General features: G+C 50.1%; 1 protein-coding gene across 9 annotated transcripts in view; it reads right to left on the reverse strand.

Moving 5' to 3' along the window:
* TSPAN11 (tetraspanin 11) overlaps window positions 1–13,057 on the reverse strand; it is a 74,833-nt gene that overhangs the window by 30,492 nt on the left and 31,284 nt on the right. For all 9 annotated transcript variants that reach the window (XR_005379737.1, XR_005379738.1, XM_038576485.1 and 6 more), the window contains exons 2-3: window positions 12,149–12,243; window positions 117–308 (exon numbers count right to left, since the gene is read on the reverse strand). Coding sequence is in view for 7 of the 9 variants with exons in the window: in XM_038576485.1 (XP_038432413.1) it covers window positions 117–308; window positions 12,149–12,232 (276 nt within the window). In the remaining 2 variants the exon portion in view is untranslated. The remainder of the gene's footprint in view (window positions 1–116; window positions 309–12,148; window positions 12,244–13,057) is intronic.

Here is a 13,057-nt window from a genome sequence, read left to right on the forward strand (position 1 = left end):
CCCAGGCCTCCTTGCAGGGGCCTCCACCGCGTGCTGGGGGCTCTCAGGACAGGAGCCCAATGCGGGGGGGGGGGGGCAGGGTGTGGGCTGGGGGCTCCGGCAGGCAGGGCACTCACCGTGGAGAGGCAGCTCCTATCCTCCCGGATGATGGCGCCGAAGCCCAGGAAGCCGGTCACCATGACAAGAGCCCCCGCGAAGATGAGGATGTAGGCGGATGCAGCGAAGGTGCTGGAGGCCAGGATGCTGAGGTAGCCGCTCTTCTCCACCAGGGTCCAGACGCCCACGGCCAGGACGGTGGCCCCGCCCACCTGCGGGAAAGCCTGGGTCAGGGCAGGAATCCTCGGCTTCCAGGGCGCGGCGCGGGCTGGACCTGCTGTGCCGCTCACTCTGCTTTTAAAATTTGTTTTCTTCGAAGTGCTTTTTATTTCCTTCTAGATTTTATTTATTTATTCATGAGAGACACACAGAGAGAGGCAGAGACACAGGCAGAGGGAGAAGCAGGCTCCCTCTTCCAAGTCCCAATGTGGGACTTGATCCCAGGATCTGAGCCAAAGGCAGATGCTCAACCACTGAGCCACCCAGGTGCCCCTGGAAGTCCTCAGCACCTCCAGCAGGTAAGAGAGACAGGTTGAAGAACGTCACACAGCTGCGCCACTCCAAACAGAACAGGAGAGGCTAATGTGCCACATTTCTTCAATTCCACAATGCACATCTCTCCCCAGCCCCATTTGAACATCTCTATAAATGAGATGCATCTCATGATTAATGGCATCTTATGATGATAGTCGGCTGCGCTTTTTCTTAGTGGTATAGCAAACAATGGCATATCTCACAACTGGTGGCATCCTAGATTCAGTGAAATTCTGGACTACAATAGGTTTTGAAATTCCCTGTGAGCGTACATTCTCTTCGGCCCATACAGTGTCCATGACCAGGGAGGGAGTTCCTGAGTTTGGCTCAATGGAACTGTGTCAAGAGAGGGTTTCCAGCAAAAGAACCTGCTCATATTCTTTCTGACCCCCACCCCCGCCGCCACGATATGACTGAAAGGCTGGGGTGAGGGTCCCAACTTCACCTAGCTAGCCGTGTGGCCTAAACATAGTCAGTTTCTTCATATCCCAAATAAGGGGCTGTATCAGACTAGTGATTCCCCGCCTAGAGCCATCAAGGCCAACTCTGATTACTTTTTCCTGTGGATCTCATATTTTGAAGGCTTTTGCCTTCCAAATACAGTGAATTAATTAAGTAATAATTCATTTCTCATTTTTTATTAATCAAAGGCACATGGGAGCACCGGAAGAGATTCTGAGCAGCATGAAACAGTCAATGTGACCATTTTGCATTGATCTTTTAAGAGGTGGTCTCTTTATAGAAATACACACATTATCCATTATCTGTCAGGTATGTCAATCCCACAGGCTGAGAATCAAATTCAGGATCCTCCATCTGGTCATGTGTGGGCTTGACTGGGGATGCTTTATCTGTTGCGGGACATGGAACCCACTGAAAATCTGATAAAAAGCTTTGGACACTTTGGCCAGAGAAATGGTAAGCCACATAAAATAATGTGTTCAGGTTTGGGATTTGAAGTCTAATCTTGTAGCACACAACAAGCCCTGGTGTAGACAGGTCTCTAAGGCTTCCTTCACTTGGGCACCCAGAGAAAGTGGCATTTCTCACCCAGACTGCTCAGTCACCTGGAAGTACAGGTGACAAAATCCAATCACACCTGGAATCTCTGGGAGTGGGATCCAGGTGTGAATATTTTATTATATTCCCAGGTACCTCTGAGGAGAACCACGGCGTGGGTTCCATATTTAATGGAGGGTCACAGTGTCCTGTCCCTTTCCCCCAGGAGGCAGCACTGTGCTGAATCTCACAGAAGATGCTACTTCCTGGAAGATTCTGGGGCCTGTCCTAGGCGTCCCTACCTGGATAGCTCTGGACATTTGTTCAGGACTTGAACTCCATCCTTTTTCCTGTCTGTATTAGGGTGTTTGCTTTGGTAGGAGCTTTTAGGTTGAAGGTGGGGTAATGAGGAGCAGAGTTTCCAGTCTAAAGGGATGAAAACCCTATTACGAAAAAAAAGTAAAAAAAAAAAAACCAACAACCCACCCATGGAGCTCCCGGAGGAAGGAGTAGGGGGCTGTAAGAAATGGAGCCCCGGGAGAGGAATAGTACTGATGCTACTAATGGAGGGCTGCTCTCTTCCAGAGTTCTTCTTGCCAGTCACAGAAAGGGCTGGAATCTTGAAAAGCAGGGAGAGCCCACAAGTCATCCAGGGTGGCAGCAGGGCCCCTAGCCCTAAGGGAGGGGGTGGTCTGGAAATGACCCAAAGGGACCCACCACCTTGATTAAGGTCTGGAGAACAAATCCATACTTGTTCCGATGTCCATGGCAACACCAACCCTCTCCTGAGATGTCACATCCAGTGGAGAAGTTAGTGTCTACAGGGGATTTGCCCATCAGGAACAAAAAAGTTTCAAGTCCTCCAGGGCGTCTCCTGCTTGGGACTTGGTGAGCTCTTCAGAAAACAATTTTGCATCTGGACAGGCAAAGTAAAAGTTGCTAAATGTTGGAATGGGTCACCAGTGGGGTACTGGGAGGCCGAAGTCAGCAGGTCTGGGTTCTGGCCCCGGCTGTACCCCTGCCTACCCATGTGACTGCGTGGCAGACACGTCACTTGGTGAAGCCTCAGTTTCTTCATCTGTAAAATGGTGCTGCAGGATGCAAGTATCTCTGAGGTCTCTTCCACACGGGTAAAATGTCCCTATTAGTACCAGGGGCCAGCCTGCTGCCAATGCTCCTCCGGCAAGACGCTTCTGGACCAGCGGCCCATGGCCTTCACAATCAAGGCATGTGGACACTGCCTAGGTCAGAGGGAAGAGCAGTGGACAGGGGACCAGGAGGAACACTGCTGGGTGGCAGAGACACATCTGACCCTAACGAGCTACTTCAACTGCTGCTATGTGCATAGAGTTGATTCAACTGTATTTGGCTCCTTACAGAAACTGTGGAGTATTAACTACATTTTTCAAAACCATAGCCTGTAGCCGATTAGCCAGAAAGCCCCACGGAGGGAGAAGCTCTTGCTGGTGAAGACCCAGGCAGTCCGGGAGGGCCATGGCGGGTCACCCACGCCTTGTAATTTTCAGAGCTTCCAATATAGAGAAGAGAAACATTGCCAGAATGTTCTCTAAAAAGGAGAAGGATTGGCCCGAGCAGCTGCACATGGCTGGGCCCTGACAGATGCAGGTGGCAGCAAACCACTGCCCACTACCCCCAGTCCCATCAGGCAGAGGATATAAAAGTAATTGCAGGATTTTCTTTGTTAGGCTACTGACGGGTTTCTGTGCTGGGATCTGGGGGATGGAGTGGTGGGGTGGGGCAGGGGCCAGGACTGTGGGGCTCTCAGTAAGGAAGGGTCCCCCAGACCAGAGTTCTCTGCCCTCAGTGGGAGGGAAGCCCATGGTATGGGGAGGCTGGAACACACAGGGTACCATGCAGTTCACCTCTGTACATGTTTGCTGGGAGCCTCCAAAGTGCCAAGCTCCATGCTGGACTGGAGAGGTTTTGGAGCTAGAGGTAGGTTCACCCATTTAGAACCACACTCAGAGCTCCTTCACCCCTGGCCAGTCTCATCAGTGGCACCACCATCTGCCCAGAGCAGAACCCCTAGGGTCACTCTGGACTCCTTACTCTCCTACCATGTGCTCATCCCCATCTGTCCTCCCACCATGTTCTTTTTTAACCATGCACTGGTCTGGCTTTGGCTCCTTGCCTCCCCACGCCTGTATCAGCAGCTTCCCTGCCCCTGCTCAACCCAGAGGCAAGAGTGGTCATGCTTCAAATACCGATCCACCAGGCAACCCCACCAAAAAATTGCCCCTGGCTCCCTGGCACCCAGAGCATCAAGCCCAAACTCCAGCATGGCTTCACATATAGCCAGAGCCTGATTAATGACCAACAGCCCTCAGGGCCAGGCAAACATTTCTCCCAGCTCCCCCCATGCTCCTGTGGCCTTGGCGCCAGTTCTGTTTGAGTTGACTCTTCAAGGGTAGGCTTGTCCTGCTAAAAGCAACTTTCCACTTCAAGGCATTCTTTTCTTGGCTCTTTGGTTTTAAAGAGCTTTTGGTAAAATAAATCGGAGCACTATTTTCCCTCTCTCCCCAAACCAATTGACAAGAGGAGAGGTCATGGGATTTACTGAGGGTTGGAGCCGGGAAGGGACTTAACACTACCTGTTCCTCCTTCAAACCCAGCTCAGAACCTGCAGGGAACCTACCCCAGTCTTGCAAATCATCCCGTCCTCCCCATGGCTTCCATGCCTTATACAGGTGTCTAGAGTGACGCGTGTCATGGCATATTTGTTGTATTTGTCACTTTGTCTCTCTTTTAGCCTTTTGGTGAAATCTCACCCATCTTAGTATCCTGAGCAGACCACTACACAAGGCAGTGCCCGGTAACTCCCTAGAGAAGGAGGGAGGGAGGAACAGAGGAAAGAATAAAGTCTGGCCCCTTTTATATTCTGGATGAAGAAACAATGGCTCGGAGAGGTGACTTCCCAAGGTGCCATCAGTAGCCAGGGGCCAAGTAGGGACTAGAACTCAAGAGCCTGATTGGCCAGTTCAGTTCCAATTTTACCAGCTGGGCTGCTGATCCACACAGAGCTGCTCTGCCCATGAAGCCATTCACTCTGCTCAGGGCTGTCACCACAGGCTTCCTCCTTGACTGGTGTCCCCCACAATGGCCCTGTGAGGACCACATGTGCATCTCCCCTGAGTATGAGCCTGTCCCCCTGCAAGGATGCCCTCAACTCCAAGGAGGTCCTGTGACTTTAGTATCTTAAAGAAGTGGGGGGGGGGGCGGGCAGCAGAAGAACCAACCGTGGGACCCCTCCTCTGTGCTGTCACAGATGACATGACCTGGGAGGCAGGCAGAGGCCTGTTCAGTGGGAGGAATATGGGAAAGCGAAGGGCTTTCTACCCTCTGCAGGAAAGGGAGCAGAGCTCTTCCTTCCTACACTCCATGGGAGTCCTAGAGAGGTGTCCTGAAGTCACCTCACTCCCCTGGCTGGGACACACGTCCTCCACCATCACTGCCTCCTGTGTTGGCTCACTGTCTCCTCTAAGGGATCTGGGGGTTCCCTGGAGGCCAAGTCCCACTGGTCCCCAAGAGAAGCACCAATACCTCAGACAACACCCTGGAGCAGCACAGAGCTTTGGGAGCAGCCAGCTCTTCCCCCCTGTTCTCCCATAGCCTGGCATAGCTCCTGGGAGGCTGGGAAAGTTTTGATTATTAACACAGCCAAGCAGATAATTAAAATAATAAATTAGGGAACAACATTTGCAGGGGTGATGGGAGCTATAGGGAGCCATGCAGGAAACGGGAGGGAAGAAAAGCATTTCTGAGGCACCACGTAGGGAAGCCTGATCCTGTTTTCTTTTTAGGGTCGAGGAGGAGGGATGAAGGTGTTGGTATTTTTGGTTCCTGACCCAGAGCCAAGGGGGGGCCTCCCTTGCCCAGTGAGAAGGTTCCAATCAATACTGGGTTATTTGAAATTCCAGGGGGTGGGGTGGAGTCAGGGATAGGGTGATAGTGAAGGATGGGGGATCAGGCATGGGTTGAGTGTTGGGGGCCAGGGGGCCAGAGGTGGGACAGAGCTTGGGCACAGAAGATGGGTGTCTATTGTGGTGTTTCCTATGTTTTACTTAGATTCTTCATACTCTGCATGTCTGAATGCCTACACCATTGAAACATCCTAATTCAAGTTCAATCTTGAAACTTGGGGCCATTTTGGATTCCAAGTAAGCATCAGAGGAGCAGGTCTATGGCTGTAATCATTGATCAGTGGCCTCTGCAGATGGGAAGAGCACTGGACTTTGAGTCAGAAAACCCAGAAGTAACATAGGTTTCTACCAACCATGTGAGCCTCAGTTTCCTCTCTACAAAATGGGAATGGAGATATAAAAGAGTGGATGTAAGAATCAATGCAAAGGGTAATCTGATTCAGAACCCTCAAATTGTGCAAGCACAGCACAGCTGATTGGGAGGCAGGTAGACTAGGCTTAACGGTTCATTGAGACTACCAGGCCTGGCATGTGACCACTGGCATCTGCATCCTGCCCGAGTCAGGGTGGAGGTAGGGCCCATTTGCACCATCCGACTGCTCCGGGTTTTGAAACTTTGGAATTTAGCCCATTAGGGCTGTGAAATCAATTTGGTGGGGTCATAACCTGCATCAAAAAACAAAACAAAACAAAACGAAATGCCACCAAGTTGAAGAGAAAATATCAGACTGCATTGTGCCCAGTAAGGGTAAGTTTGCTTTCCTGCACAATTCTTCATGTAAGCATTCTTATGCTTCCATGTATTTCTTACATGGGTCATGATCCCTGAAGTCTTAAGTCCAGTGTTAATGGGCATGGAAAGCTATAAATGAGTCTACTCAAATAGCTACACACACAAGCCAAGCACCAAGCGTGTGTCAGAAACTGTGCTATTTCCCCAAATGTTTATCTTTAATTCTTACAGGGTTTTTTTTTCTTTTTTCTTTTTTTTAAATTTTTTTTATTTATTTATGATTATCACAGAGAGAGAGAGAGAGAGAGACGCAGAGACACAGGCAGAGGGAGAAGCAGGCTCAATGCACTGGGAGCCCGACGTGGGATTTGATCCCGGGTCTCCAGGATCGCGCCCTGGGCCAAAGGCAGGCGCCAAACCGCTGCACCACCCAGGGATCCCTTTACAGGGTTTTTAAAAAAGATTTATTTATTTGAGAGAGGGAGAAAGAGAGCGAGCCCGTGCGAGTGAGGGAGAGGCAGAGGGAGGGAATCTCCAGCAGACTCCCGAGGAACCTGACATGGCCCCAAGTTCATGACCTAAGCTGGAACCAAGAGTCAGATGCCTAACTGACTGAGCCACCCAGGTGCCCCTAATTCTTACAGGTTTTTGACACTCCCATGGAAGATAAGAAAAAAGTGAAGTTCAGAGAGAGTAAGTGGCTTGCCTGTGTTGGCCTGCTCAAGTTACCATGATAAAATACCACAGCTGGGAGGCTTCAGCAATAGAAATGTATTCCCATCTCACATTTCTGGGGCTGTAAGTCCCACGATAAAGTGCTGACCCATTCAGTGTTGGAGAGGACCCCCTTCCCTGACAGCTGCCTCCCTACCGTGTGCTTTGCTCATACAACCCGTCCTCTGTGCACACTGATAGAGATCTCTCTCTTCCTCCACTGGTAAGGCCACTAGTCCTATTGGATTAGGACCCCACCCTTCTGCCTTCATTTAACCTGAATTACCTGCTCAAAGCCCCATCTCCAAATATAGTCACGCTGGGGCTTAGGACTTCAACGTATGAATTCTGAACGTTAGGGTCACAGTTCAGTCCCTAGCAACTAATGTCCCATGGCAAATAATTAAGATCTCGATTTGAACCCACACTTGAGCCCAAGTCTTCCCAGCATGCTCTGCTGTCTCACTAACCCACATAGACCCCAAAGACAGTGAGGGAGAGTGCAGGACTTGGAGTTGGTGGCCACGAGGTAGGCTTAGGGTGGAAGAGGGCTGGGCTCCAGCTCTGGCTTTCTGGGCATGCCGCTCCTGGCACTGCACAGTGGGGCTCTGACAGCGCTGCCCAGGGTTGCGGGGGTGCTGGGAAGGTGAAACAGAATGGGGAGGTGAAGGCCTTGCACAGAGGAAGCCTGCAACAGTAAGTGCCATGCATCATAGGGACTCCGTCCACTGATGCATTCCAGGTGCCTAGCACAGTGCTTCCTAAACATTGGGGATGGAGTTTTATTGTTATTATAATACCATTGTTATTATTGACCAGGATGCCTGGGTGTCAATGCTAGCTTTCTTTACCACCACTGTAAGATCCTTTGGGCAAGATCCTAAACTGGGTGAGCCTGTTCCCTGCCTAAGGATAATGGCCATACAGACCACGGGGGTTGATTTGAGGATCGTGTGACATAATCCGAAGAAAGTCTTTCTCCAGTGGTGCCTTACAAATGCTAGGCATCATATCTGCCCCGAGGAAGGGCTTTTTAAAAATCTTCTCTGTGCTCGATTTGGACAGAATATGGCAAGAGGATGTACAGGGAAGGAACACTGTTTTGGGGGAGAAAGGGAGTTTGAGTGTTCACCCCAATCATAGTAGAAGGGCACTCTGCCCCTGCCGTCTGGGCTCGCTCTGTGTCTGCACAGGGTAGTGGTGGTAGCAAGGGGTGTCAGGGAGAAGTAGCTGGAAGATCCTCCCTGATGCTCTGTATTAGAGTCAAAGGAGAAGGCAGAAGGAGTGGGAGCACTGACCAGTGTAGACACTCTCATTGTTGTGTGTCCTGTAAGAGGGGCTCAGATGGAGGGCCGGCAGCCGGACTCTGAGGTGTGCGTGGGGGGATCATTCTCTTGTGGGAAGGGGTCCTCAACGACACAGCCCCCTTCGTAGGGAATGCTGGTAAATTCCCAGGGCCTTGGCGTGCTACAAAATGTATGACATTGTGCTCTGCGTGGGAGGAGATGGGCCAGCAGTCTGTCCCATATCTACTTCTGAGGAGACAGCAGCGCATCCAGGGGACAATGCCAGGATGTCCTTGGACTGGAGACCGAGGCCTGAACATCCCCAAACTGACCATCTGTTATAAAGTGGACGAGGCCTGGCTGAATGGGTCCCTGGGAAACTGGTCCATGTCCATCCAGGCCACCAGGCAGGGGTATTTTTAACCCAGAGCAAAGAGATCTCTATGCGGGAAGCTGACCCTCCCTGGGAGCTGCTCTGGTAACATGCTTGCTGCCCATCTGCCTAGGCTGCCACCCTCATGTCCCTCTCCCTACCACTCCCAAGGGAATGCAAGCACTGAGTGGACAGACTCTGGCCTGCTCTGGCTGGAAGAGCCCCTAGGGGTGGTCACAGGCAGTGCATGCAAGGTCACGGCACTTCCAAAGATATTCTGGGCCGAGTGCCTCACAACAACAGCCATCTGGCCCTGCCAGCTACTGTCCTCTCTCTTTTCCTGGGGCCCAGCAGGTATTGTCTACATGGAGTACCTACTTCCTCGGCCCCTGCCCCCACTACTCTCCTGGGAGTTCTCTCAATACAGCCACCAATAAACTGTGTGGTCACACCTAATGGCCACTTTCCAGGCCTTAAAATACTTGATAGGTCCTGTCCCTTTAACACGCCAGCCCTGCCTCCCAGTCTCCTGCTTCTGGGACACTGTTCCTCCTGCTTTGCCTCCCCCTCCTCACCTGCTCTGACCTCCCCTCCTCCAGCCTCCCTGGGGGACCCCTCCTGTAGGCTTGCCTGGGGCTTTCCTGGTGGCAGCACTGAAGGTCTCACAACCTAGGAGCTCCCTTGGTTAGGGCAAATGGGGCCAGTCTCCATGCTGTCTTTGGGGGTCCTTACCTACTTCTGTGCCTGCAGCCACCATCTGGGTGGGAACGATCCAGACTTCCCATGAGCCAACTTCCCACGGAGCATCCCTGCTCATATGTCTTCTGGCAACTCAAACTCACTATGCCACCATCCAAATTCTCCTTCTGACGCCAAACTGCTCGTCCTTCTGGTCTACCACTGCAGTGAGGGGCTTCACCATCCACCCAATCTTTCCTCTCAACCAGCTCATGACCTAGTTTTACCTCCCAAGTCCCTTGCTTGTCTCCAAATATTTCCATTCCTGGTGTCACTCCCATGGGGCAGGTCACCACCATCTCTTGTCCTGATTAGGGCCAAATCTAGAGGGGATTTCAGCGGGGATCATCCCTAAGTGGTGAACATTATAGCTTGAATTGTGTCCCCAGAAAGGTTTGTTGAAGTCCTAACCCTGGGACCTGTGAATGGGACCTTATTTGGCAATAGAGTCTTTGCAGATGGAATCAAGTTACAATGGGGTCATCAGGGTAGGCCCTGATCCAATATGAGTAGGGTCTTTCTAAGGAAAGGACAATGCCACATAAAGACAGAGACATGCAGGAAGAACAGCACAGGCTGGCAGACACAGAGATTGGAATCAAGAATTCCAAGAATGCCCAAGAATGCCAAGAATTGCCGGCCACCACCAGAATTTAGGAAGAGTCCAGGAAAGATTCTACCCAGAGTCTCAGAGGGAGCATGGCCCCAACGATACCTTGATTTTGGACTTATGGCCTCCTGAGCTGTGAGAGGCTAAATTCCTATGGTTTAAAACCACCCAGTTTATGATACTCCATTATGGCAGCTCTATGAAGCTAATTTACTGAGATACAGGCAATTTTTGTTTTCTTTATACTTTGCGGTATTTCAGGGATCATCAATGGTGGAGACATAGGCTTTTATGATACGGAAAAGCATACTTATTCCTAAAAAAAAAAATCCTCACTCAGCGAGAATCTTAAGCACTCTATTGGATTTATCTCTAAGAATCAAAACTACCTGCACCCACACAGCTTACTGATCGCATCAGCGTGGCTTTGTTTAGTCCGCTGGTTTCATCAACCCAGCTTTACTATTCCAGGAAACTCTTGCTCAGGAAGATAAAAGTTGCAAATAAAATAAGTTCATTGTTTGTTTTAGGGACTTTGCAAAAGGCATTTAAACAAGCATCAAATGATTCCACTTTTTAACAGATAGCATCAAATGAGCGTCTACTCTCCAAGGCTCTCCCAAACTCTGGCCATGCTGTGCCCACCAATCCTTAACTACCATGTCACGATCCTTCGGGGTTTTAACACATTGCCCCATCTCAAGCAATTTCATTAGTCTTAGCGAAAGGCCCAGAACACATAGATATAACCTATCTGTGCCTTTGCTTCTCTGACATGTTTCTAAGACTCTGTCAAGGGAGGACATTGCTTCCCTGGGGAAGCAGGAACCTCAGATCTGCTCTCTCAGCAGGCTGATTTGGTGTTTTTTTCAGGCCTTCTATTGCTAACATATCTGAAATGTTGCATTTACAGAATGCCTTCTACATGCAGAGACCGAGCAAAGCACTTAACATGTACCATTCTAGGGCACCTGCTAATCGAATTGTTAAAAGATAAATTGAGGTATATTAAACATTTTAAGAGCTTCTTTGAGCAGAAATTGATTCCAATTGAGCAGCAGTCAATCTAGCAGATAGAAAGGAGCTCCAATGAGTTTGTACCAAATGAAAGACTTTTATAGCCAGATGGGTGTGGGAATAAGGCTGTTATATTTGACAAAGAAGCAGGTTGGTTATTGCAAGGTTACTTCCCTTTACGGGAAGGCAGATGGGTTACCTAACTAGTGCTCATCAGGCGATTCCTGATTGATGGTTTAAGATGTCATTTCTAGGAGAGCCAAGACTGTAAGTATCGGTTTGGTGACATTAAGCTTAGCATGAGTGACTCCGTTTGGGGCCTGTTGTCTTATTTTTAATAAATCCCAAGCAGGTAGAAATGATTCTCATTTTGTAGCTGGGAAAGACTCAACCAATGTTAAGTGGCTTGCCTCCAGGTCATCCCATTAGTAAACAGCAGACCCTAGCAAAGCCTGCTCTCCCAGGACCCTTCTGCCTCTCCAAGTTAAGGGAGACTGTAAAACAAAATACACACACGCATTCCAGGGTCTGGTTATTTTGGGGGAACCGATGATATTCTGCTCTCAATTACTCTGATAATTGCCTCAAGTAGACAGACTCCACTCCTCCTGGAAGACCTCAGCGAATAAGCTTCCTGAGAGGAGTCACCATGGCGGTCATTCCCATGGCCCCAGCCTTGTGCCCCAGGACTTTGGTTTCTCTTCCCTGGGCTTGGAGAATGTTAACCATGAGAGGCAAATGGCCTTCCATGGAAAACGAGCAATTATTTCAGGCAGGCACATTTCCTACAAGGCACTGGTACAACAAGTTAGCAGGGAAGAAAGAGCTGGACCCGTTGTACAGCAGGCTGAACACAAAGCTCATTGTGATGTTTATGCATCCTCTATTCAGATGCCATGTGGTCCGGACTCTACGCCAACCTGCAGACCAGATTCTTTTCTTCCCCCTCAGTAGCAAATGTACATATTTGCTTTAAAGTAGGCAGAATTTGCCCATGGGTGGTCTTTGATTTGGAAGAAATCAACCTGAGTGGTGACTCACAAAAAGCAAAGGTGATCTGACTCACTCCGTGCTGGGCCAGGGGATGTGTGTGCACAATTCACTTACCCAGAAGAAGAAGTTAAAGACGAAGAGTAAATACTTCAGGTAGACGATTAGCCAGTCGTCCTGCTCCACCTTGTAACGGGCCATGGTTGCTGGGCCTGCAAAGAAGACACATGCGCTGGCAGGGGGCATTGTGGAGAACCACCTTGCCCTTCCCAGAGCCAGAGCCCCTTCCTAACCTCTTTGGCTAGGTGGGTCGGAGGCTGTGGGTATAAAACCTGGGAGCAAAGATCAGGGAAATGTAAAGGCTGACGGATGCACAATAGACGTGAACTGGGCAGAATTTTCTAGGCTCTCTGGATCTTGGTTTTGCCCCTTTGCCATGACTCTAACCTACAAGTCTTCCTACAGACTTTGCACTGGTCTTGTTGCATTCATACTCCCCTCTGCTGTGTCACCAGGGTCACAGGACTAGATGTACCTGTTTTACACACACACACACACGCGTCTCCTCATGCACACCTGGCATGCCTGCTTGGCCCTGGACTCTGGCACTCAGGACCTCTGTGTGCCCAGGTGAGGCATGAGCTCCAGATCAGACAGTCCACACTGGAAAGGACCTCAACTTCACCCACTCCACCCCACTGGTCCCCTGTACCTCGACTTTCCAAACGAGGAAGTAGAGCAGCAGACCTAGTCATTTGGCAGAAGGAAGTACAAGAGCTCTGCAGTCTGACTCCCTGGGTTCAACCCAGGTCTGCCACAAGATACGCGAGACTCTGGGCAAGTCATGCAACCTCCCGTTCCTCAGTGTCATCATCTGTAGCAGAGATGATAATGATGCCTACATTGAAGGCTTGTTTAGAAGATTAAATCTATGTGAGGTGCTTAGCATAATCCTTGGCACACATTAAGTGCTCAATAAATGTTAGCCATTACTATTAGCATGCATAGCAGGGATTAGGACCCAGG

Source organism: Canis lupus, chromosome 27 (assembly GCF_011100685.1).
Source record: "Canis lupus familiaris isolate Mischka breed German Shepherd chromosome 27, alternate assembly UU_Cfam_GSD_1.0, whole genome shotgun sequence".
NCBI classification, from domain to species: Eukaryota; Metazoa; Chordata; class Mammalia; order Carnivora; family Canidae; genus Canis; species Canis lupus.